General features: G+C 39.5%; 1 protein-coding gene and 1 pseudogene across 19 annotated transcripts in view; both read left to right on the forward strand.

Moving 5' to 3' along the window:
* Positions 1-26,930, forward strand: part of EZH2 (enhancer of zeste 2 polycomb repressive complex 2 subunit) — a 96,022-nt gene that overhangs the window by 55,317 nt on the left and 13,775 nt on the right. For 8 of the 18 annotated variants that reach the window (XM_081146654.1, XM_081146657.1, XM_081146641.1 and 5 more), the window contains exons 2-6: positions 10,086-10,209; positions 10,775-10,903; positions 23,013-23,129; positions 25,643-25,763; positions 26,549-26,689. In XM_081146654.1, the coding sequence (XP_081002780.1) occupies positions 10,093-10,209; positions 10,775-10,903; positions 23,013-23,129; positions 25,643-25,763; positions 26,549-26,689 (625 nt within the window). In that variant the 5' untranslated portion in view covers positions 10,086-10,092. Of the gene's footprint in view, positions 1-2,911; positions 3,019-9,434; positions 9,570-10,085; positions 10,210-10,774; positions 10,904-19,629; positions 19,809-23,012; positions 23,130-25,642; positions 25,764-26,548; positions 26,690-26,930 lie in introns of those variants that run through there. The other 10 variants (XM_081146656.1, XM_081146645.1, XM_081146649.1 and 7 more) reach the window with 7 other exon arrangements.
* On the forward strand, positions 5,682-8,541 carry LOC308562022 (AN1-type zinc finger protein 1 pseudogene; annotated as a pseudogene). Its single transcript has 2 exons — positions 5,682-5,700; positions 7,278-8,541. The product of its transcript is annotated as an AN1-type zinc finger protein 1 pseudogene (transcript).

Below are 26,930 nucleotides of genomic sequence, written 5' to 3' on the forward strand. Positions count from 1 at the left end.
GTCACCCTGGGGGCGAGGTCCTAGCCATTAATAGTTGTTTTCTCTAGTTTTGCCTACTGCTAGGCACCTGGGACTCTTTCTGCCCTGGTGACAGAAGTATCTGACCTTTCATTCCTGCTCTCCTCATGTCTGCCTACCTGCCTACTCTATCAGTATGAAAACAGATCACTGTTCTGTTGAGCACAGAGTTGTTGGTTTGAGCTTAGGGGCCAATGCTGTATGAAAAATGCTTCTTTTAGCACTAGAATGGCTCTGAATGACTAAATACAGCGAAAGACATGAAGAGCAGGTTGTAGGAACAGCAGATTCCTGTCACCTAGCTCATGCTGACTTAGGCATACATACACTAATTGGCTGGAATGGTGGGCAGATTCCTTGTATTTACCTAAATTGAATTTCTCTTAAAAATTTGTTTAATGTATGTTGTTAAATTTGTGTTAGATGTTGGCTTATTTGAGGTATAAGATTTAAAATAGACTTTCTAGAAGGAAGACTAGAATCTGGCATCAGACTTCTAAGTACCTTTTCATTCTGTTTGCTTGTATCAAGTGGAGTGCTGAAGAAGTAATATGTATCTCGTGGCTCAACCTTGAATTATAATGAGTTGTATATCTCATAGTTTAGTTTCTTCTGTTCATAATTTTTTGTTCCATTTCTCTTCCCAACAGTGTCTCAGTAAACTGAATACATACCCAACAAAACAGGAGGATTCAGTTTATAAAATAGATGAGCATAGTTTTCAAAGAAAACTTTAACCTCTAGATGCCAAGTTTGTTAATCTGTTTTATATATTGTTCAAGCACATTCTTTTATACACACACACACACACACACACACACACTCTTTATTGATTTCAGAAAGAGGAAGGGAGAGGGAGAGGCAGAGCAAGCTATAGGAACATCAATGATGAGAGAGAGTCATTGATCTGCTGCCTCCTGGGGATGGAGCTCACAACCCAGGCATGTGCCCTGACCAGGAATCGAACTGTGACCTCCAGGTTTATATGTGGGTGCTCAACCACTGAGCAACACTGGCCAGGCTCAAGCACATTCTTTAAAACATTTGTGATGGATCAGTTCTCCAGTTGGTGTAAACTTATATGGCCATTTCTTTTCTCTTTTGTCTTTGTAAAATTGATAGAGCTTTCAAATAAACACAGGGGTGCTGGTTGGTAGATTGGTGAACTTGTGAGTTTAGTTTACTTTTCCGCTGGAAGGAGGAAAGTGATCTTGTTTATTTTTAAAAAATGTATCTTTATTGATTTCGGAGAAAGGAAAGGGGACGGAGAGAGAGAGAAACATAAATGATGAGAGAGTCATTGACCAGCTGCCTCCTGCGCGCCCCCCAGTGGGGATTGAGCCTCCAAACCAGGCATACACCCTGACCAGGAATTGAAGCGCGATCTCCTGGCTCCTAGATCAAAGCTCAACCACTGAGCCATTCCTGGCCAAGCAGGTGATCTTATTTTTGTGGAAAATACATTACTTCAGTCTGCTCACTGTTGCTGTAACAATCACTTTAATGTTTTTTTACCATTCAGCTAAGAGTGCCACATTTCTGTAATTTCCCATGCCTTTTTAGCACTAAAACCAGGGCTACAAATAGGGTCTCTTTTCCCCCTTAGTTTCCCTTGTTACTAGTCACTGGCGGATGTTTCCTTAAGACTTCCTGAAAACAAATGCTGTTCATAATGCTTTCTCATCTGTAGTCATGTACAAGGGGTCCGCTAAAGTTCAGGCACCTAAGTTGCCTGTTGTATCTTACACAGTTGTGTGTCTCAGAGGATTTAGCATTTTCTGAATGCTTCATAAATTCTTATTGACTAGGTAATAAGGTCTCTCTATTCCTAGCTTTCCAAGCCCTTCATACTGAAATTTCAGAAGTTTCTTCTGCTAGCATTTTGCAAGTCATTTGGGTGGAATGTTTGGGTCCAGCAGTAGTGAGCTCATGTATTTTTGTCATTTTTCTCTTTTTAAAATAAAAACAGGCACTCTAAGGAAGTGAAAGGTCCCTGGAACAAGATCTCAGTTTATCTTTCTTTATGGGATAGTGTGAAGTGTAGGATGGGGTGGTTTTAGGAAGCAGGAGAGTCAGAAGATTGGCCATGACTGTTGATGAGATCTTTTTACAGTCCGTGGTGAAGCTTGACAGTTTCCCAATAAATACTTATGATGAGCTCTGTGGGTTTAACAAATATAATTTTTTTGAAATTTGTTCACTATGGAAAGTCTGCATAATTCAGTGGACCAGATTTTTCAGATGCTGAGTAATGATGTTGTAAAGTCATGCATGGGTTAAAGATCTGTTTAAAGTTGAATGTAGCAGAGTAGGAAAAGTTTATTGATACAGTTTCAGATTCCACATTGCAGCTAATATTTTAAGAAACCACCATTGCTTATAGAAAAGTAGTGGTTGTCTTGTTAAAGCACCTATGAGGTTCACTTTCAAGGTCAACTAGCCACTTTTTCATAGAACAGTTTTGGTGTAATATCAAAGCATGAGATTGATCCACAGTTACCTCAAAAGGCTGTTCACATACTCTTCCCGTTTCTAGCTAAACATCTGTGTGTTTGAGAATAGATTTTCTTCATATTCTTGAACCAGAATAACATATTGGAGCAGACTGAATGCTAAAGCAGATAGGAGAATCCAGCTGTCTTCTATCAAGACAGATATTGAAGGACTTGTAAAAAATACAGAATTCCACTCACTGATTTTTTTTTTTTTTTAAAGGAAAGTAGTTTTTAAAAATTTGTTGTTTATATTAACATGCAATTGGCTTGTTGTTGTTTTTTTAATTTAAAATTTTTTTTAATCCTCACCAAAGATATACTCATTGATAGAGAGAGAGAGAGAGCGCATCGATTGCCTGCCTTCCATATGTACTCACCTGGGGATCGAACCTGCAGCCTAGGGTGTGCCCGGACAGGAATTGGAACACTCAGCCTTTGGTACACGGGACCATGCTTCAACCACGTGAGCCACACCGGTCTGGGCATGGGCTTCTGTTATTTTAAAGTGAGTTAATGTTTTAAAATTTTCTTAGTTTTGAGTTTCTGATATACCAAATATTGATAGATATAGCACATATAAACTAAAGGGGTCCTGAGACCAAAATGCTCAAGAATGGTGTGTGGTGTTTGAACTTTCTACCCATTTTATTTGTCTGTATTATAAGTTCCAAGTTTTTTGTCATCACAGTGGCTCAGTTAGGCTTTATATTACCCTCTTTTGGTCGATTTTTTTTCCTCCTCAGATGAGTACATCTCGCTTTTTAATTTTAGGTTGTCCTTGCTGTTGTTTATTTGTTCTCACCCGGGGGGTCTTTCTTGCATTGCTTTTTCAGAGAATAGAAGGGAGAGAGAGAGAGAGAGAGAGAGAGAAACCTCGACGTGAGAGAGACACATCTGTTGGTTGCCTTCCGCACTGCACGCGCCCTGACCCTGACCCTGACCCTGACCCTGACCCTGACCCTCACCCTCACCCTCACCCTCACCCTCACCCTAACCCGGCCCAGGGACTGAGCCTGCAACCGAGGTATGTGCCCTTGCATCTGCCTCTGGGAGTTGTCGCTTGCTCACGGGATGTGGGTGTTCTCTGTTTTCCCTCTGGCATAAGGTCTACTTCTAGGCGATTAATTTTTTTTTATTTTTGTTTAAAATATTACAGATGTCCCTTTTTAAAAAAATTATTATTGAAAGTAGGCGATTAATTTTTATCTCTCACCAAAAGTTATGTCTCTGTGTCTGTCTAGGTTGTCTTATAGTATTCTCCTTATCTTTGCAAAATCTATTAACCATTAATTTACTTTTGAGTTTATTAAATTAGTGGAATTTAACTTAAAAATAAATGAAATTGTTAAATGAGACTTAATAGATTCTCTCAAAGAATTTTAAACGTAAAAGCACTATTGAAGAAAAGGACATCGAGAATATTGAAGTTATACACTTTTTGTTGGGCTTGGATTTGACCTTGTTTAGTGTGGTGTTCAGTTAAGAGTGAAAGTGAACGCTGTCAGTTTAGTTGGGAAGGATAAGTAGTACACACAGTTTACTACTTGGTTTTCTTCCAGTAAGTAAAAATAGGACTCGTTAAGGCTAAATAGATGGCTAATACCTTGATTTGGCAAATTCTTTAGGAATGAAGAACCTTTAAAGAAAATCATCAAGGGCACTGAAACATGCCCAGGAAACTTAAAAAAAATTCTCAGTCAAACTGGCCGACAGGCTCAGCGGTTGAGCATCGACCTGGGATCCAGGAGATGGAAGTTTGATCCCGGGTCAGGGCACATACCCAGGTTTCGGGCTCAATCCCAGCAGGGGGTGTGCAGGAGGCAGCCAATCAATGACTCTCGTCATTGATGTTTCTCGTTCTGTCTCCCCCTCTCCCTCCTTCTGTCTGAAATTAATAAAGATATATTAAAAAAAAAAAATCCTCAGTCAGTGGCAACTTAGGAGGGACAGGAATGTCGTCTTAGAAAGGCCCTCGCAAGTGGACCGGGGCTGGACCTGACAGAAGAATGCAGGTCACCCGAGAGGTGGTGAGGCGTGTCTTGGCCACCTCGCTGGGACTCTAGAGACCTGTGAAGGGTGGAGGGAGCTCCTTACCTCGGGGGGCAGAGCCACCCGAACACGTAACTGCTACCTCATGATGCCATTGAGGAGAACAGATCTGTCAGTTCGGGCATTACTGTACATATAATCTCAGTATTAAGATACATCTCAGAACCCGTCTGTGTTTCATGTGGCAGGAAACCTCATCCAAACTGGGTTTAGCCAAAAAAAGAATTTCTTGGCTCACAAGACTGAACAGTTCTTGGGTTGGTTTGGCAAAGCCTGCCTGCGTCAGACTCCGAGGTGGGACTAGCTTCCATTTCTTGGCTTTGGGTGTTTTTTCTTTTTCTATCGTTGACTATGCCTCTGCTGGCTCTTCTCTTGTGGTTGCAAGTTGGCTTCCAGCCATTCTCAGGGCAGCACGTTTCCAGGCTCACACTAAGTAGAAAAGCGGGCATCCTTGCCCTCACATTCCAGGGACCCTCCTGAGGTTCTCACTGTGGTTGGACCACTTCCAGTCATGTGTCCAGCCCTGTACTGGTGACTCTGCAGGGAGCGGTGGGCCTCGGGTAGGCCAGGACCCCAGGCTTCCTTCGTGGGGGTGGTGGTCCACAGAGAAGGGGTTGTGGGAAGTTCTCAGAAGGTGGCAAGACCAACACTGAGTCTGCTCTAGTGGGACAAAGCTAGGTTACTGTGGTGTTCCGGATATTTGAATTTGGTTTGATAAATAAGGTAGACTCTAGCCCGACTGGTGTGGCTCAGGGGTTGAGCATTGACCTAGGATCCAGGAGATCGAGGTTTGACTCCCAGTGAGGGCACATGCCCGGGTTGTGGGCTCGATCCGTAGTAGGGGGTGTGTAGGAGGCAGCTGGTCAATGACTCTCTCATCATTGATGTTTCTCTCTCTCTCCCTTCCTCTCTCTGAAATCAGTAAAGATATATTAAAAAAAATTGGGTGTATTCACAAATTCCCATCTATTTTAGTGGTAAGTCTTTTTAATAAAGGTTTCTTTCTGCTAATACATGAATATTCAAAGCTGTAACTTAATGCTTGGCTGTGGTGTAGTAGAAAACAGAATCAGAACCAGATTAGTGTCTGAGGGGAGCCTATGTTTGAAGGCTTACTACATGACAGGCGTAGAGCTGGGTGAGACTGTGTAACCAGCTTTGAGGAAGGTAGTGTTATCCCTGTTGTTTGAGTAGGATTTCTTTAAGGCAATATCAACTTTCTTAGTAGAAATTCAATAAGCTCTAGGTTTTTACACAGGACTCTTGATTGGTAGGGCAGCTGGATCATAGGGTCCTGTTGTCTCTGAGACTCATTTCTTGGGGTTTCTTGGTAATGGTGCCTCACTTCTCATTTTCCACACTTGGGCATGGTAGCCGCCCTTTCTTTTCATACCTGTGACACAGCTGGACTTTATTTTTAAAAATTTTTATTTTTAATATATCTGTTGATTTCAGGGAGAGGAAGGGAGAGGGAGAGAGAGAAACATCAAGGATGAGAAAGTTGTCATTGATCGGCTGCCTCCCGCATACCCCCGACTGGGGATCAAGCCCACAACCCGGGCATGTGCCCTGACCGGGAATTGAACCTCCATCTCCTGGATCCTAGGTCAACGCTCAACTGCTGAGCCACGCCTGGCCGGGCCACAGCTGGACTTTATGAGCTCCTCATGATCAGTGTACATTTGTTTTTTGTTTTGTTTTTTTAAAAAATGTCTTTTATTGATTTCAGAGAGAGGAAGGGAGAGGGAGAGAGAGAGATAGAAACATCAGTGATGAGTCATTGATCGGTTGCCTCCTGCCCCCCCCCCCCCCCCCGATCAAACCCGCAGGAGGCAACCAGTTGGTGTGTTTCTCACATCGATGTTTCCCCCTCCCTCCCTCCCTCCTCCACTCAGTTGAGGATTAAAAAAGAAAAAGAAAAGCTCCACTGCTCCACACCATGGTGCTACGCTTGGCCATGTTACTTTTAAAGCAAAAGTGGTAATGTATCTTTTCAGAGCCATCTCTTCCTTCCTCTGCCATAAGAACAGCAGTGTCCCAAAAAGGACATCTAAACCTTCAGTGTAGATCCCGGAGTCAAGGTGACACAGAGCAGAGTCACGGTCAATCAACCACTCATATAACCAACAAGAAATCCACCTTTGTTTTTGTTAGTACAGCACATCCTTTTAAAAGCTAATTAAATATAATAAGTTGAGTGTCAATTTAGAGTTAAACTTTAAAACAAAAAAAAATTTAAATTCAATTTATAGAAATCTGATAAAAAGGGATTATCTGTTGCTTCACTAGCTCATAAACTATTTCACAGCTAGTCCCAATCTGCCTGTTTAACAAATTCTTGGTCCTTGGAGGCAGCACCCCTATACCTGATAAAACCATAGCAGGAACATGGCATTTAGTTTTCACTGGCGTGCAATGTGGGGATTATTGCAGTTCTTTCTAAGGTGCACATTTGCTATGTCTTGGTGAAGGGGAATCATTAATGAGTTAGCATTACGTGTTTCTGTACTAGAACCCTCCTTGTCTAACCACCTCGAATACCTTCATGTTGTTTCTACCATTAGTTACAACAAAGTATGTCACAACAAACAGTCTCTTGGACCAAGTTTAACTGAACTAAACAAGTTGCGAGATCAACAACAGAACATTTCAAAACTCCATCTGGGGAGTTGGACATCAGGCAGCACTGCCAGGTAGAGCACTGCTGGCAGTGAGGTTTTCTTCTATGTGTATGTGATGGTTGTTCAGGAATATTTTGCCTTGAGCACAGAAGCAGAGAGTTGCACAGCTGTTCTGAGGTGACTGAAGTCAGATACACATGCATCTTACCCATGCTCATTCAAGGACTGTGCTGAGAAAGAACTGATACCAGTTATATTCTTATTGTGAGAAGAACTTCTGCGTGAGACATAGTCATCAGTCAGATCAGGAATGTGAAGAACCGGAATTCCCTAAGCCTTGTATGGCTGCCACTCAAACTTGTTAAAGACATTGATTCCAAGACAGCAAGTAAATGATGGAAGGGTGCAAAAAATAATGCAACAGTTGCAAAGGTAGCACTGATGAAATGAAAGATGCATGCTCATGGAGACCAGTCATTGTCACAGACAGAAAGAATCTACTTGCAGGTTTTCTTACCCAAGGAGAGCAAAGAGAAGAGCAAACCCATATTCTTCTACCATCAATGGAACACTGGGAAGGTCATTGACTTTGCAGCGACTTTAGCCAGTCTCAGAAATGACAGTAACAGATCCACAGCCAAGAAGTTAAGGTTGTGTCACATGACTTCGAGAGAAGCCTTACCCTTGGCCCAGGCACTGGAAGCCTGTATGGCGGAGGAGGACTGTTTTTATACAATGACAGGAATGCCCCTGGGATATCTTAGGGAGGAAAAATTTCTAAAGAAGGTTGACTCTTCTAATCGTCATTCAAGGAGCCAACCCAGGAATCACGAGCAAGATGCTGTGTGAAGTTCAGTTTCTTTTACTGCAAGTTCCTAGACCTTTGAAGTGCTAAATACAGAATTACTTGAGTCTCCTGTTAACTAGCAGGTTTGAAAGCAAACAGTTGCCACAGTTACTTTTTGTGAATCTCTGACTTACTCCTAATGGTGTCTTTCTGCCCTGCCTCATATCTCCCTAGCTTCCTTCTTTCCTCCTGACTCCCTGCTTTAGCTCACACAGTCCCCTGGCTGAGTTCAGCCTTCTCTGTTCTAAGGACGGTTGCCTTTGTTCCGCTGCAGCCCTCTGGCCGGGCTGCATTTTTAACCTTTTCACAAGGAATACGCCTATCTCTGTGACCTCATTCAGTTGCTTTTATCTCCAATTCTGAAATCTCTTCATTCTCCTCATTTTTTCAGTTCCTGTAGTTTGGAGTCCTCACTGAATTTGGTGCCCACCTTTGTCAGCAGGGTTTGCCAGCGGGCCTTTGCTCATACAGCCCTATCTCCAGTGTGTCTGTTGGTACCTTGGAGTTCTTTCATTTTTTCCCTGACTGTGAAATCCATCTAAACTTGTAAGGCTGTGTTGTCACCTTCCTTGCCATCCTCTGCAGTCTGTTTCACCCCCCCATATCTCATATCGTAATGCATTTTCGGGGGGCCTTCATTGGTAGAATATCAGTTCCAGAAGGGCAAGTTCCATGTTTCATTCGTCTTCGTATATTCGCAGTCATCACTTGGGTCGTGATTGTTATTTATTACATGCTTCCTCTGCCCCTCTTTCGGCTCTGAATAATCCACCATTTGCATTCTGTGTCACTGTTGGGTAGTTGAGTACTCTTACTGAGAGTGCCCCCCCCCCCCTTTTTCCAAATCTTGTCATTTCAGGCAATCTTATTTGCACCTGATTATAAACAGGTGGGTGACTGAAACCCTACTTAGTTATTCAAGTCAGAAAGTTGTCTTCCCCCATATTTAAATCATTACCAGGTTTTCTCCTGAGTAACTTGGATTCCTTTTCTCTCCCATCACCAATGGTGGTAGAGCTGTCTGGAGACTGTACTGCAATCCAGTGTACCCTGGCCTCACCTTGCGCTTCTGTACTCCCACCTGCCCTGCTGCTCCTTCACTGCAGTCAGCTGGCCTTTCCAAGGTGGAACCCTCCCCTCTCCTCTCCTTTTACTTAAAATACTCAGTGGCTTTCCACTGCTATTAGAGAAATTAAAGCAAAACTCCTTAATGTGACACCTTTGCACCATCTGACAGAGAAATGTTCTAATCTTTTGAAGATACAGGTATGGTTTTAATAGTTTGAGAAGAAAATGTTCTAGCAGAGGACACTTATTTAGACTCAAAGTGGGGACTCTGTAGTATGAATGAGACATCTGGAAATACAGGTTGTCCTCACAATTGAACATGATTGGTTCCCAGAGCCTGCAACTGAAGATAAGGCAGAAGGATTTACTTCGCATTTGCCCCATTCCTTTTTCCTCTTGCTGGCAGAGGAACCCCTCATGTGAATAAAGGTGGCACAAGAGGCAACAATCCAGACTTTTGCAGTGTTTAAGGTGGGAATCATGGTGTAAAAGTGTGTAGGGGGAAATACTTTGATTTGTACATTTTATTGTGTATTGTACTGTTTGTACTTTTAGTGTTGAATATATATTTTACTTTTTCGGATTTGTCATTTTCAGTTGTTTATTTTTGCCTGTAATGTAATGATGAAAATTTAGGGTATATTATTATTATTATTACTCCAGAGCATGGATCTCATAGATTAAAAACTAGCTTGTTATATAGTATACCTAATTCTTTCACATTTCTATTAGACGGCTGCTCTCTAGGAGTAGAGAATGTTTGTAAATAAAAATATCTTAAAAGTTGTAGTAAGTAAAACTTTATAGTACTTTGAATGAAATGTTTTAAGGATTTAATCATGCAGACCAGTGAGCACCCTTCGGCAAATGTCAACAATGTAAATATGTATTATTTCTTTTGCTGATTGTTTGCTGGGGATTAAAACACAAGTGATCGTTTCCAGGCTGGCTAGATTAGTGATTTTAATATGAAACCATTGCTTTTAGAATAATCATGGGCCAGACTGGGAAGAAGTCTGAGAAGGGACCAGTTTGTTGGCGGAAGCGCGTGAAATCAGAGTACATGCGGCTGCGGCAGCTCAAGAGATTCAGGCGAGCCGACGAAGTGAAGGTATCACTTTGTCTTTTGTGAAAATGCATGTACAATTGAAGATAGCTTTTTTTCTCCCTAAAGATAAGTTTTAACTTGAAAGGGTACATTTTCAGTCAAGGCCATATTTACATTATGATAAATGAAGACTTGGAAGCTCAGATCCTCGATCTGTCTTAACATAAAAATTGTACCACACAAAGTGATAATGGAAAGACATTCAGCCTACTTGGAATTCACTGTCTTTTTTGTATACCTTTGCATTGCACATGTAGGCTCGGGACCCAAATATACAGGGTTTCATGGTTTTATGTTTCTGAAGTCATTGCGATTTTTTAAAATACAAAGTTAAAGCAGAGGATGGAAATAATTTCCTGTTCCCCTCCCATTCGCAATAAAATAATAGGTGTGGTGTTTTTGTATTATTTAAATGTGGGAAACCACAGTTTATTGTAAAATCTATATGCGTTAGAGGGAATGTTCCTGATATTTCTGAGAAATCACTAGATTTTAACCCGCAGTAGAGATATTACAAATGTTCTAACAATGAACTGTTTCTTTTCTCCTCTCCTTCATTTTTTTAAAGAGTATGTTTAGTTCCAATCGTCAGAAAATTTTGGAAAGAACCGAAATCTTAAACCAAGAATGGAAACAGCGAAGGATACAGCCTGTGCACATCCTGACTTCTGTGAGCTCATTGCGCGGGACCAGGGAGGTTGGTTAACTCACGCGCTGCAGTAATTATCAGTGCATTCTGGTCTTGCTGTTGGGATTTTGGTTGGTTATTGAGAGGAAGTCACTGACTTCAGGATGTCCGTCTTTTTATTGCCATTTCTTTTTCATATGTAACTGTTAATGGCTGCCTTAGTTAACACTAATACCTATAACAGAGCTCTAGTGTTTAACATACTTTCGCTGTTACTGTGCAGATCCCTAGGTTTTTATAAGACTGTTGATTAAAAAGTCTTTTAAATTAAACACTCTTTGATGTCCTCATCAGATCACTGTTTAAGCAAGGCTTTCTGGCTCAGGTATCCCCCGCCCCATTAACATGAATTAGCCATGCTGTGAGAAACGTCTCCTTTTCATTCATATTCATAGACTAAGGAAGTTTACCGTGTGTTTAAGTTCTGAGACTCTATAAGAATTTTAAATTCAGTGTTGAGAACTTGGAATTTCCTATTCTATAGCATTTCTGAATGAGTGAAAGTTAATTACTCCAAGAAAGCCTATTTTCAAAGGAAGGCAGTAAGTCTGTGGTAGATTTTATGATTCAGTAACACAGGAAAACAAGTGGCAACAAGATGAAAGAAAATGCGGAAACTTCAACAGTATAGAACCAGTCAGCAGGGTTTCTGTTAAAGCATTTCTGTTTAAGTGCCTGTTTCATGTAGGAAGACGCATAGGCTATGGGATGTATCTGAGTAGGCCTCTAGCAGAGAGGGAAGAAAGTGATTGGAAACTTCAGTTACCCTAAGCACTGGAATTGTTTACCTGAGCATCTGTTTAACTCAGTGATTTTCAACCGGTATGCCGCAAGAATTTTTTAAACATGCAGTACCTGACTAGTCAGGGGCACTGGCCTCTTGTCCCTTAGATTGTCAAATAAAAAAATGACAATAGTCAACACAACAGTAGCCGTCTGGTGTGAATGAATCAAAATTATACCCTTTTTTGGGTCAGATTGGCAGAAATATACTTTTTGGTGTGCCGAGAACTTTTAGTAATTAGTTTATGTGCGGTAAGATGGAAAAGGTTGAAAACAGCTGATGTACCTGTCAGGGCACATGCCCCGGTTTTGAGCTTGATCCCCAGCAGGGGGTGTGCAGGAGGCAGCCGATCAGTGACTCATCATTGATGTTTCTATCTCTCCCTTTCCCTTCCTCTCTCTGAAATCAATAAAGATATTAAAAAAAGAAAATAACTGATCTAAACAGTGAGATTTGTTCTAAAATATGTTTCCATGACTAGCCATTTTAAAAATATTTTTTAAATTGATTTTAGAGAGAGAAACATTGATGTGAGAGATCCTGCAACCCCCTACTGGGGATTAAGCCGGAAACCTGGGCATGTGTCCTGACTGGGAATCAAATCAGCGACCTTTTGGTGTATGGGAGAAACTCAGCCAACTGGGCCACACTGGTCAGGGCAACGAGTAGTCATTGATAATCAAGCACTGCTTTGCTATTGTGTGAGACCTGTGACTCTGTGACACTGGCTTCAAAGGTGTGTCAGCACTGTTATGCATGCAGCCCAGTGTGTGCTACAGACACCATCCTAGTGATGACCTCTGCCGGTGCTGTGGTCTCAGTGCTGAAGCCTGACTTGGGGTGGTTCTTAGCCATTTATGCATTTTGTCAGGTGACTACTCTTTAAAGCTCTGACCTGCAGTTGTCTGAATATGTATGGTATGCTGCTGACTCTCTGCACTGTCTGAGACCGGTCAGGGCCTACATGTTGGAGGGGAGGACTTATTAATCTACGAAGGGTGAGAGGGGTTGTTTCTATGCCAGACCGTTTTTGAGGGAGTTAAGCATGGGGCTTTTAAGTAAGTCTTGAAAGTTTTGTCTGGTGACCTTTTAGAAATTTTGAGGTGAAGGAGGAATAAAGCTTACAAGTTTGGAGAAATAAAGTAGAAACACATGCAATACTTATTTTTGCCACCCATTACAAATCTCAAAATGCTATCAAAAAACCCAATTTACATTAACACTAAAAGTTAACAGCAATAACGATTTCTGGTACTATGCGAGGTACTCTGCACACGTTATTTCATTGAATCATGGTGGTTGTATTGTCCTTTCTTCCCCAGGTGAGGAAACTGAGCCTTAGAAGAGCTAAGTCAGTTTGCTTGCTCTAATGATCTGATGTGGGCCCTGAAGAGTACACTTTGCTCAGACACATTAAAAAATTAGTAAAGTTCATTATTTATGTACAACTTTAGTTGCTCATAATATAATTTTTGGTGTTAAACTTAAGAGTACAATATATTCAAATGCATATTTACTAATTGGAAATGTCTTAATTTTGTCAAATGGAGAGAAACATCATTGCATATAAAGATATCGTGAGTTTATGTGAGAAATTGTGAGAAGAAATTAGCATTTTAGTAAAATTGTTTTCTAAACTTAGTACCCCTTGCAGATTGAGAAGCACCATTTCCACAAAATAGGAGAGTAAAAGGAGGGAAGTAACCCCAGCCTCAGGAATTCAGATTGTGTTGTGTGAACTCTGGCCTGGTAGGGTGCTGGTGTTCGGGCTGCTCTTGATAACTCATCTGCTTCAGATGGTGCATCTCTTACTCCCCCATCTCCACCCCTTTCAGACCATCATCCCTGACTTTTGGAAACTGAAGGCTTATACAGTTTTCAGTAAGCTTTTTGGTGGTATCACAATAAGTAATAAAATCTTAGGGCTGGAAAGACTAATGATCTCTGCCTTACTTTTCAGATGAGAATATATCTGTTATCTTTTTCTTCAGTTTGAGCCTTTCCAGCTATATATTGATTTCTGTTATATGTTCTGAAGTTTGGAGTTTGAAGTAGGTTAGAAGCAGGATAAATAAGAGTTGGCCTGTTCTGCAGACTTTCCTGGTAGTAGGCTTGACAGGGGTTTGGGCTGCAGTGTTGATCCAAACACCTAGTTTGTGCTTTTACCATTTGGAAGTGCTCTTGTAACATTGCTTTAATGAGCTGCTCATCTTTTTAAGCTCGTCTTTTGTAAGGTCTGTCTTCAGTTTAAATCCTTTGCAGCGTGACGATGATTCAATGACAATTTTTAGTTTTTTAGGTGTCTTCTATTTTCTCTTCTTTTAAGTGATTTCATTGAAGTTACTGTAGTCAGGAATGTCGGACAAGTGTGCTTTCCAATCTAACGAGGCGATTGCTGTAGGGGCTGGCATCCCATCAGGGAGCTCTGTCGTGTGCTGTTTTCTTAATGTATTTTATTATTTTAATCCTCACCCAAGGAGTGAGGGTATTTTTCCATTGATTTTTTTTTTTTTTTTTTTTTTTTATGAGCGAGTGGAAGAGGCGGGGAGAAGAGAGAGAGGAGAGAGAAAGAGAAACATTGCTGTGATAGAGACAGGTCAGTTTGTTGCCTCCCGCACTTTCCCAGACTTGGGGCTGGGTTGGACCTGTAGCCATGCGCGTGCCCTTGACCTGGAACTGAACACACGACCCGTCTGCAGGCTGACGCTCTAACCACTGAGCAACACCAGCCAGAGCCTTTTATGTGTTCTTAAACACTTTTTGGTACCTGTTTTTTGGTGTTGAGGTTATAGAACCTTAACCAGTGTTACCTGTAGAATTTTAATACAGAATATGTGTCTATTTTTGTATTTCCTTAAAAAAATATTTTTAACTCCTTGAGGACGGTGACTGTAATATATATTTTACATTTATTTCTTTTGTTCTTCTGTTGATCTTTTTAAGGGGCTTAAAATGTCATTACCTACAAGCCAAGGGATGTATGCCTTATTGCTGTAATGTGTGGCTGTTCATCAGATGTTTCCAGGTGACTGTCACCCTTTGTCTCCAGAAGTCTGCATGATGGTAGTCAGATTCTTCAGTGTGGCTGCTCTTCCAGGTTTCATGAAGAAGCTGGTTTAAGAATTACTATTGTAGTTTTGCTAGGGCATTTCTTATTGTACATTTGTCCATTTCTTGATTAAAAACCACAAGGCACTTTCCTCTTCATGATTCTTCACATCAAGCTTTTATTACCTATACGTATTATGACTGAAAGAGCTTGCTCAGATGATGTCTGTCTTCTGGGCAAGTGGTATGATGGGTTTTATAATTTAAAAATCCTGCCAATATGCATTTTTAGATTTCCAGGAGAATATAATGTTCTTGTAAAGAAATCTGTGTCTTGTTTACTAATGAAAAGAGTGATAATTTTTTATGTATATTGAAACATGGGGCTTCTTCATAATGCTTGACAGCATCGGAGAGGCCTCCTAGTCCTCATATTCATGAAGAATTAAATGTCACTAGGAAGAGCAAATATGCAGGTTTGCTCTTTCTAGTGATGTCTGAAAGAATTTTAAGTTTATCACCTATCATTTGCTATTTGTAAATTTTTTTATATGTTTTATTGATTTTTAGAGGGAGAGGAAGGGAGAGGGAGGGATAGTGAGATAGAAACATCAATGAGAGAGAAACATCATAGATCGGCTGCTCCCTACTGGGGATCAAGCCTGCAACCTGGGCCTGACCCTGAATGGAACTGTGACCTCTTGGTTCCTAGGTCAACCACTGAGACACACTGGCTGGGTGTAAGTTTTTTTTTTTGAGAGACTTCTATCAAAATAACATAGAATGTGTAAGTTCTTTCATATGTTTGCAATTTGGACTTATTTTTGGTGAAGGGGAAGAAAAACATTGTGTTTACGTGTAAACATTAGATTGCATCATTTATTGACTTGGTAATGCACTTTCCTAGGTTAATTGTAAATACATTTAGTTGCTATTTACAAAGAAAAAATAATATGTTAGTATACCCAATGTATACTATAGTGCTCTTTACTTAAACAGTCTTAACTTTTAACACACTAACATGCTTTCTTTCCTTTGTAAATTGCAGGATTACTGGACCAACAGGTCTAGAGTCTCCTGAATCCTTTGAGCAGATATGGGAGGGAGTGAGGTCTCTTTTCTCATGTCTTAGAAATAAACTGATGGCTCTTCCAAGTGTCTGCTTTGACTTACAGTCTGAACATATCCGTCCTTTCCTAGTTTCTAAAGGAACTCGTTTCTAAGTTGCTTTCTGGTGCTGTTTGTCTCTCTTAACCATTTGTTGGTATTTATTTGGAGAATTGTCTTATGTTAACTCTGCCGGCCTTTCCTTCTGTGTAGTTTTTTAAAGACTCACACAGCTTTCGCTTCCTTTCTGGCTTTCTTGTGGCCAAAATAGGTGGAGCAATTCTTAAATAACCATAAAGGAGATGTCCCTTTTCTTTTGAAAGGAAACTAATCTAGTAAAAGTATTTTATGCTTTTCCAAAGGGTCATTTAACAAAAAAGAAAGGTCACTTATAATGTTTGAGTTTATATTTGAAACTTAAGATTAGATATCTTACGTTGAAAGAGTGAGCTCTTAAAAATGTCATGTTTAATTTGTGCAACTAATACACAAGCAGAAGTTGTATTTAATTTGTTGTTTTTCTCCTAGAATCTGTGTATATTGCTTGTGTTTAAAAATTGTTAAATTGACTACTACAGATTGTCTTTTCCCAAAATGTGAAACCAAATTTTGACAGGTATTTACAGGTATTTTAAAAGCAAACAGAACGAGCCAAAACCAAAAGAAATGCTTGTCTAGTCTGCAGTGTTAAAACATGCTTATTGCTCTGAAGAAACAAAAAATTTTATTAGACCTAGAACTCTGTCACAATTTAGCTTGATAATGTAGATTGACTTAACTTCATTGCTTGGTATTGTTTTCTCTTACTAGATTTTATAAAAGAATATCACTTGTACCATTTTGGGAGGTTTAGGCAGATGTCATGAGCTACCTTGGCAACTGACGTGGCAGTTTTATAACAGCTAATGTGACTGTCTATTGGGTCAATGAAATTCCTGTTTTTCATCTTTCCAGTTAACAGGTCATTGCAGAATAGTTGTAAAAATTCAGTTAACACAAATATATAAAACAAGACAAAAGTCCCTGTAGTCCAATCATTGTGACTTTTATTCTTTGAGAGTTCTTCTATATCTGATAATATGTTAATAATAATGATATATATTTTATTTTGAAAAGTTATTCCCAGATAAAATGTGCCTGTTGTTTGGGGCCATCACTTTATGGCCCCTGTCCAGTCTTTTATCTCTTTAAGATGTGTAGTGTTGGATACTATGAATAAACCATAATTAATTACCCTATTTTTCCCCCCCTTTTAATAGATTTTAGAGAGAGAGAGAGAAGGGTAGAGAGATAGGAACATTGATCGGCTGCCTCCTCGCGCCCCCTACTGGGGATCAAGCCCACAACCTGGGCAAGTACCTGACTGTGAATTGACCTGGTGACCTCTTGGTTCATGGGTCGACATTCAATCACTGAGCTACACTAGCTGGGCTAATTGCCCTATTCTCAGTTGATGGGCATTTAGGTTTTTATTTTTTACTTTTGTAGTTAGTGTTTCAGTGAATATCCTTCATATGCATATTTTGATTAATTTTGTAGGAAAAGTTCCTGGAAATAGAATAACTAGGTCAAGAGGATATGCATATTTAAAATTTTAATAGAGATTACGAAAGTGCCTCGCAAGGTTTCACTTTTACACTTTTACCAGCCATTTATGGAAGTGTCTCTTTATATTCCCAACATATAATATTATCATCTTTTAAATCTTCGTCAGTTTGATAGGTAAAAAATTATTAGTTTGTTCCTTTGTCTTTATTTGATTCTTTGGTGAGGTTGAGTGTCTGTTATCTGTTTCTCTTATGTACTGGCTGGTTACAGTCGTGAGTCTTTTAAAATTAGGTTGGACTTTTGTGTTAAGATTTTTAAGGACTTCTTGTATATTATAAATATTAATGTTTGACCATTTGTTTTGCAGACCCCCACCCCCCCACATTTTGATATTATCTCTGGTGTATTTTGGTTATGCAGAAGTTTTAAATGTTTATGTGGTTAAATTAGAATTTCTTCTTTTGATTTCTTTCTTTCTTAAAGGCTTAGAAAGTCTTTCTCCACTTCAAAGTTATAAGTTGCCTATCCGTCTTTTAGCTCTATTTTCATTTTAATATCTTATTATCATTTAACCCATCAGGAATTTTCTTTGGCATAGTGAGTAGGAATTTGATTTAAAAATTTTTTTTTATTTAGCATTATAGTTGTTTCAATACATAGCCAGGGAATGATTGCAGAGCAGTTATAAATCTGTTTTGCAAAGATCAACCTAATTGGTGGTCAGCTGAGCCAGGTTTACCCCCTGAGCGAGGACTTGGTGCTTTTCCCCCCACGACTCCGGCTGGCTGACCGGCTGGCTTCTCTTTAACTGGGGCCTCTACTGCTCTATAGCGTTCAATCCCACGTTCGCTCATGGAATCAAGACTTCATGGTGATTGGGTTGCCATAGCATATGGAAGCCAAGGACTTGTATAACACACTCTTTGTTCCGTGTCTTAGTTTTTGTGGGTTTCTTTTTTGTTTGTTTTTCTACGAGAGAAATGGTCTTAGTTTCCACACACAGGACTATTCTTGAATTAGGTACATTGCATGTAATGGATGAACATGGCTCTGTTACTTGCTTCATGTCCTTTGTTGAGTGTTTTTGTAGTTTTACCAACTTATTTCCTGTGACTATTATTCTGTTTCTGCTCTCCAGTATTTGAGCATAACTGCAGGTTATGAGGAGATGATTTTCCCACCAGCCCCCTTCCCACCCAGACTGCATTGGGTTTTAACAGTTAATATCTTCACTAGGTTTATATATTTATGATCTCTTTCATTCAGGATCAGGATGCAGGGGAGAGCTTTAAGTATCTAAACTTCCTGAAGTTGTATTCCAAATATTATGTGTTCTGTTAAATGCTACATATGGCTCCCCACCCCCCCCAGAAGTGTAAGAATTGCCGCTTATAGGACGACATCTTTCTATTATGCATATGTGAACTCCGGTGCAAGAGCATTGTGCTACAAGGTAGGGGTTGTCCCCCCAGCCAGATGGCTCTGCAACAAAAATATTCAACAACAAAATAGAAGTAATTTAGAGGCTGGAGTGAACCGCTCCTCTAACACCCTTGATTAGCTGCTTGTATTAAATGCATCCGTGTCAGGATTTTTTGTTTGCATTTTTATTTCTGACTCTCCTGTTGGAGCCACTCATTTCTGTGAATCACTTTCTCCTAATCACCCTCTGACCTGGTTAAGAGTCACTTAACTATCGAGTCTCCCTTGACTTGGTCTAGACTTGATATTTATTGCACTACACTTTTTCCTTCAGCACTTCCTTGTGTTCTCTTTACTCTGACCCTGAAGAATATGGGTAGTTTCAGAAATCATGCTCAGCTTTTCTCTAGAGTTGGGTAGCTGTGATGCTTCCTCCTGACCATTCTTTCCTATACCTTAGATGTCAGACAGTTCCTTATTGTTTTACTTGGAAAAGCTAAAGGATATTAGACAGTATCAGCAGTTCATTGTGTCTCTGGCATGAATCAAATGGACCAATCAGTATCCAAGAATATTTTTAACTTGGCTAACTGACTGTATTTTCTCCCCCTACTACATGGAAGTCAGACTTAACTCTTCTGATGTTAAAGATTGTTCAGAGACTGGATGGCTATGGCCATTGTCCTTTGGGATGTCCCACTGTAAGATGGGGAGTCATCTAACTCATAGGGTAGTGGTGAGTTTTAAAGAAGTTAACTTTGGTAAAGTCTCTAGCACAGTGCTTGGCACATAGTAGGGTGTGTTAATTTCTTTCCCTTCCCTGCAGGCCATTCACCTGCTCTTCCCTCTACGATTTTCCATAACACAGTTTTTACTTGGAACCAGCCTTCTGCCAAGAGTCTCAGTTTGGTTGTGTACTCCTACAACTCCTATTTTTGGCTTGACTTCCCTCTCCAGCTCCCAGTGGTCCAGCCACACAGTCGCCTATTGTACCAGCTGGTTGATGTAAGTCTATCCATCCTCAGAGGAACCTGGTTACTTACCAGTAAGCTGTGTTTCTCTGAAAATGTAGCATCCTTGATAATTAATGTAGTTTTTTTCTTCCCTTATCATTGATGATGAATCATCTCTGATAACTTCCTTGTATGATCCTCAAGTTGAAACTAAAATTAGAGAATTTAATTTGTTGACATAGGTGGTCTCCTAGTGAGCTCCTCTCCTGAGTCCAGGACACGTGACTCTGATCAGGTAAAATGCTGTGGAGATCCATGAGGACAAAATCCTTTTCAGAACTCTGAGTGATAGGAGGCTTAAGTATGGAACTGTCAAGGATGATACATTTTCAAAGAAAAAAAGTTACTGGTAAGTAACTGGGATTTTTTAGTAATTTTCCTATAAGTCAATTTAAATAAGAATTCCCAAATTTGTTTTTACCAACAAATGCTTTTGCATTTGAGTATTATTTCATAATTGAAAGGAATGTGGTTATTAGTTAAGGTTGATAGTTAATGAATGGGACAGGTTTCTGGAGATATTACGTAGAGAATGAGGTGGTATGGATCTTTAGTTTTCTAAATAGATGCTCTCTCAGCTTTAAAGAGAAATTTGAAGTTGAAGTCTCCATTAGGGAGAGCCGACAAATGCAGTCTGTGCATTCCAGAAACATTTTTTGAGTGCCTACTCTTTTTTGAGACACTGTGCTGAGTATCTTTGAGAGACAGAGAGGTAAAGCAAAGCCACACTCTGCCTCCGCCGCTCTGCCCTCAGAGAGCTCGGTGACTCTATGACTCGAATTGAGACGATGGCTCATGGAGTCTGACAGCTGTGGGTGGAGGTAGCACTGAGGACTTAGCCTTTGCCATCTTATTTCTGTGCTTCTGTCAGTTCTTTCTGTTCATGGGAAAACTCAGCTGACCTCATTCAGTAGACCCAGAGCATTTTGTACATGGCCAGAGCAAACATGAAGCAGGGCCAAGGTCCCTCCTGCTTAGTAGTTGAATAGAATATTCAGCTATCTAACCTTAAGTGTGACCTTGGATTTAAATGTTAAAGGAGGCAAATAAGTCAGAGTTGGAGAGGCAACCTACTCCTCTGCACCCCCTCCCCCCAGGCTTTATGGGGGCAGATCTTCAGAATTAAAGTCCCAGAATTAATTACCTCTGCCAAGTATAAAATAAAAAACAAGCCTGTAATTCTTTTGCAAGAAATGAAAGTTATTCTGTTCTTAAAATCACTGGACAGTGGATAATACATGCCCCAGAGTTACAGTGTTAAGTATCCTACTTAGGGAGGAGGGAAGGAAGACTTGGTAGTGACAATAATAAAAGAGGAGGGTGCTGGGGGAGGATAGGCATTGCAGCACCCGCTGCATGGCTGTAGCAGTTATGAAACTCTTGGGTGCTGGAGTCAGACGTAGGCTTCCATCCTGGCTTGGTAATTTACTGCCTTTCTGACTAGGCCAGTTATTTAACTTCTCTGAACCTCACTGTCCACCTCATTTGTGAAGCTAATGGCCGAGATGAGAGTAGTTAAGATAATGGCTATAAAGCACTTAGCACAGTGCCTGCAACATAGTATGTGCTCAATAAATGTTAACTACTCTTATTATTGGAGTATTGGACTGATGGATGAAGAATTGTATCAGACTAAAGAGTGGAACGGGAAAGATTGTGGGTTCTGGAGTACTAGTGAACTGTTCACACCTTATTTATTTGAGCTATGAGCTTTCTAGTATTATTATCTTTATCTTTGCCCTTTTGGAAAGCAAATTAATGGATTAATTACTGTCACAGTTCTTCCTAACTACTCTGTCTTTAAACCTTCACTTCCACAGAGGAAGGAACTATTTGTGCTGCAGTGACTGTGACTGTTGCCAGGTTACCCCCTGGCCTGACAAAAATGCCGAGAGCCAGGTGTGGCCTCTGTGACAACCATGTCCACTCAGATGTCACCAGAGCTAGTTCTGCTATTTTTAAGACCTCTTAAATAAAAATTAAATGTTTAAAAATTATGTGTATATATTATTAATATTTGCTCTGTTTTACCACTTCAATTCTACTTTATTTGTGCTCTATTTTCATTGGTTATAGATTATGCATGTGTGTCCAGGTATTTTTGAGAAGGCTCTGGAGACCTGATAATCGGGTAAAGGCCCCTCTAAGAAAAGTTGGTTTCCTAGACAGGTGCACAGTGCTGTGGCTGCTTGGGCACAGATCATTGCCGTATTTCATAGAATCGAGGATGCAGAGTGTTTACTGTTTCAACATCTGAAACCATCGTGCACTTTAGAATTGCTGTGATAAGAAAGCATTATGTTATAGTTCAACTGGAATGTTATTTTTTAGTGATACAGAAGATACTGAAATTGATGTCATCGTGGATTGGATGAAATACGGAATTTAAAGGGAATGTAGGCACTTACCCACTATGGAAATTTGGTGTCACGGCAATATGTGCAGGGCTCCAGAGTCAGGCCTTCTGGGTTTAAATTCTAGCCCTATCTGTGACCGTGAGCCGGTTACTTATCCTTGCTTCACCTTCCTTTTCTCACCTGTAAAATGGGGCTAAGGAGAGTCTCCATTTTACAGTGTTGTATAGAGGACTGAATACGCTGAGACGTGTAATGTGTGGAAGATCGTGCCTGGCACATACAAAGTTAATGACATTAGCTTTTTTATACTAAGAGTGTAGAGCTTATACTTTGCAGAGATGATTTGAATCCATTTTGTTGCGATCTATTTATTACCCTTTAATGTTTGTGAACCACCTGATAATTCAGCAAATGACACCTGGGCTTTATAAAAGGGAAGATAAAGATAAGGAAGGGTCACCTAACAAGTTTCCATATCTTCTTAAGTAAGATTTAAGTGGCATATTTGGCATCTGTAGTATTATTCCATGTGGTTGAGATGTGGAGGAAATTTCCAGCACTTAATCGAAAGCTAATATAAATACAATTTTTGATTGGTAAGTATGGGAAGGGGTAGAGGGTTTAAAAAATGTGCAAAATTTGAAGCATTTTATTTTCACCCCAAGTAAAAGAAGCCCCACCCTCCTTGGTTTTTATGAACTTGACTGTCTTAGGTAAAGACAGTAATTTAAAAATTTCCTTTTTAAAATTACATAAGTAGGCAGCATTTCTATATAATACGATTGCTACAGCTTCAGGTTGTCTTAGTCTTACGAGTCATTTTATTTTTTCTGTTCTAGTGTTCAGTGTCCAGTGACTTGGATTTCCCAACACAAGTCATCCCATTAAAGACTCTCAATGCTGTTGCCTCAGTACCCATAATGTACTCTTGGTCTCCCCTACAGCAGAATTTTATGGTATGTAAATAATATATTTGCTTATTTGATAATCACTATTTTAAATAAATAGCATAGATGATTTTCTCATTAAGCTGAGTCAAGATAATATGAGTAAAAAAGTTATGAAAATGGCAGCAGTCAGAGTGATGTTTTTTAACCAATTTTTATGTATCTGTTTTAAGCCTGTGCACTGTTGCTCTTTTCCTAGTCCTTTCTAGTTAAAATATTCTTCAGAGGAAAAGTATTAAGCAAAGACTGTACCTGGGATTAAAAGCAGTTAAAAGACACAGTTTATAGTCTTTAGCCCTGAAGAGGTCAGGTCAGTCTGACTATGAGGTTTTGTTCATTGAGAACTTAGTTAAAACAATTTTAGGCAGCATGTTATTAAATGATAATGTACATTAGGGAATATTCTCAAGGCTTATAAAACACAAGCATGTTTCCACAGATAACAGTGGCCCAATAGCTTTTGTAATGAAACGCTAGCACTGTGTTTCTTGGTAGAAGTAGGATGAAGGGAGGTGGAACAGGGGAGAAATTGGAGTGTGTGTTCTTGACTCGTGCCGCTCAATAAAAACATATAGTTTACTACTTTATATATAAAATAGTGTTAGTGCATAAAAATATAGTTTTATTACTTGATATCTAAAATAATAAGGGTAATAAAATGTTGATGAAAGTCTTTGGTGAGGCAACTTAGAGAATTGCTTATATTTCCAATGCCTTTAATAACTTTTAAAGATTTTACAGTGGCGGGTTAAAGGCAAACTTTGCATACTCTTCTTCAGTTGCATAAATTTGTGTGTTTATTAAGGCTTTGTTTAAAAATATTTAGTTTGAATCATATTGGAAGAGCTTAAGGGAAGTTTCATATTTTTGGACTGAAATTCTGAAAGAATATTGTATTTAAGCTTGCCAATGTACACGATTTATGAATCATCCATGGGTTTTGCTGGACACCAACCTAAGTAGATTAGGCAGACTATCTTTATTATGCTAGGGTATGTTTTGGCTACAAGACTATATGGATATAGTTGGGAAGAAAAAAATAGCCATTGTCACTTAATTTTTGCTTGCATCCAAAAAAATGAACTCTCCTACTTTAAATGGGGTTAGTGCAAGTGAGATGCAATGAAAACTGGACTCTTTAGTTGTACACAAGCTTGATCTGAATAGATAAGTACATTAAAATTTAAATTTTCATTTCTGTTTGTCTAAGGTATAAACTCTGCAGTTATCCTAAATTTGTTATCTGAGGATTATTGGAAAATTTTCCCTTTCTTTGTATTTCCTGACCACTACTGCTGTGTGTCTCACGGCTTTTTCCCGTGCATTCCCCATTGGTCATTATACCAGCCTGTGGCACCTGACACTTGAAATAGCTGCCATGACCTCTGGTCGGTTAGCCTGTCCTTTCCTCTTATCAGAATTATCTTTCTAAAATTCTATTTTTAATCCATACCCCGTTTAAGGACCTAAGACTTAGACTGATCCACAGTTTAGTGTCCTTAAATATGGACTTCAGAGCCCTCTAGTCTTCACCTGTAATTACTGTCTTTTTTTATTCTTTATCGAACATTCTCTTCCTCCCATGATGGCAGCTTCCTGCCCTTTTATTCTTAAGCACTCCGTTCTCTGAACTTTTCTTTGATTGCCTCTTGCCAGCTTAGCTAGTACCCTCTTTCTTCCCTGTTGTCTTCTAAACTTTGCTATACACTCATTTGTCATCTTCATTAGCATTATCAATTTTGATATGCTTCCTGTTCATCTCAGTATCAAAATATTTTTCATTATTTTAGAAAGTTCTAATTTTATGTAAACAAGTAAATCTTTTGGCATAAACTTTAATGGATCATCGATATTCTATTTTATATCCCTAGAATTTTATTATATGGAATGTCTCTCAATAGTTAAATCTAGAAGCCCTTATGTTAGTTTTTTTTAAAGGAATAGTTATTTATAGTTCATTTTGATGAACCATATTTCATCAATTCTAAGACACTATCATCAGAAGAAATAAGAATGAGCCCAGCTCGCATGGCTCAGCGGTTGAGCATCGACCTAGGATCCAGGAGATCAAGGTTTGATTCCCGGTCAGGGCACATGCCCAGGTTGCGGGCTCCATCCCCAGTCCGGGGCATGCAGGAGGCAGCCGATCAATGACTCTCTCATCATTGATGTTTCTATCCCTCTCCCCTTTCCTCTCCCCCTTCCTCTCTCTGAAATCAATAAAGATATTAAAAAAAAAGAAAAAGAAACAGGAACATGTACATAAAATGGGAAGTTTTAATGATGACATGTTGGATGAGGTAAATAGTATATTTTCTTAGATTTGTGTCTTTGTTATGCTTGTTGGTGAAAAGGGTCTTTTATTTATAGTTTTTAGAGTTTGCTGTGTATTTTAGGCCTGGAGAACTGGGTAAAGACATCTTCTTATGAAAAAATTGCTGTATTTTAGTTATTACATTAATTTTTAAAAAATTTGATACTTAAGGCTGCTTTTAAATTTATTATTTTTTAAAAATTTTTAGGTGGAAGATGAAACTGTTTTACATAACATTCCTTATATGGGGGATGAAGTTTTAGACCAGGATGGGACTTTCATTGAAGAACTAATAAAAAATTATGATGGAAAAGTACATGGGGATAGAGGTGAGCCTTGTGTTTATTCCCTTGGAAAGGCGGCCAAAGAATTGAGAGAGATTTTGAGATTTTTTTTTTTTTAGCATAGATATGGAAAAGATTTTTTAAAATATGACATTTTGTGCTGGACTGGCCTGGCTCTCAAGGCTAAAATTTTGTGTTTTCTCCATTTTTAAATTGAAGGACCATGTTTGCAATGTGAAAATTATTCATTTGTTGTTGGTTATAACAAATTATGTCAGTAACATGTAAATAGAATTGTTTGAGTATATGCAGATTTTAAGATTCTTTAGCAGTCACGTTAGTTAGAACTAGGGCTCTGCTTATGTGACTTGGGCTCCCAAAGGCTCCACCCTCTAAAACTCCTTGCCCCCAGGCTGCTGCAGTCCCTGACATTCTGTGTTGGAGTCTTGGCTTTGGGGTTTTTGTCCAGTAGAGCCTGCTCGATTATCTGGCAGGAGGGTGGCACGTCTGACCTCGTCACCCTCACCCTTAGTGGAAGTGAGGTCTGTCAGGTACAGTGTTTCGGAGGCGGCCAAGGCCCAGTGAATTCCTAGAGAATAGGTTACAGTAGAGACACTGGAAACTTTTGGGGGAGGGATGTTAAAGAGAAAATGACAAGTGTTGAAGGTAAATTCTGGTCCTGAAAAGGATCTTCCCTCCCCCCTCGTTTAATAATGTTATAGTGCTGATTGATAGGCTCTGCCTATTCCCCGTCAGAACAGGCGTATGTAAACTGTCGTCCTCACCACTCTTCTCTGTATATTTCTGATACCTGACTTGGTGAATTTCAGAATGTGGGTTTATAAATGATGAAATTTTTGTGGAGTTGGTGAATGCTCTTGGTCAGTACAACGATGATGATGATGATGATGATGGAGATGATCCTGATGAAAGGGAAGAAAAACAGAAAGACCTGGAAGAGAACCGAGACGGTATGTCTGTTAGGTCTGTGTGTTGCCATCACAACATCTTTCAAAAACAGCGGAGTGCAAGTGGATCTTCATTCCTTTTATTGTTGTTAAAAATCACATTGATAGCAGTATAATTGAAATTAGAATATTATTTGTAACATTTCATTCTGCACTTGGATGTTTTTATGTCCTTTGGCTAGCAAAAGAGTTTATTGTGGTTTTGGGTTTCACTGGGCAGTCGTAATCATCATTAGGTAACGTT

The sequence above is a fragment of the Miniopterus schreibersii genome (genome assembly GCF_964146895.1).
Source record: "Miniopterus schreibersii genome assembly, chromosome: 9".
NCBI lineage: Eukaryota > Metazoa > Chordata > Mammalia > Chiroptera > Miniopteridae > Miniopterus > Miniopterus schreibersii.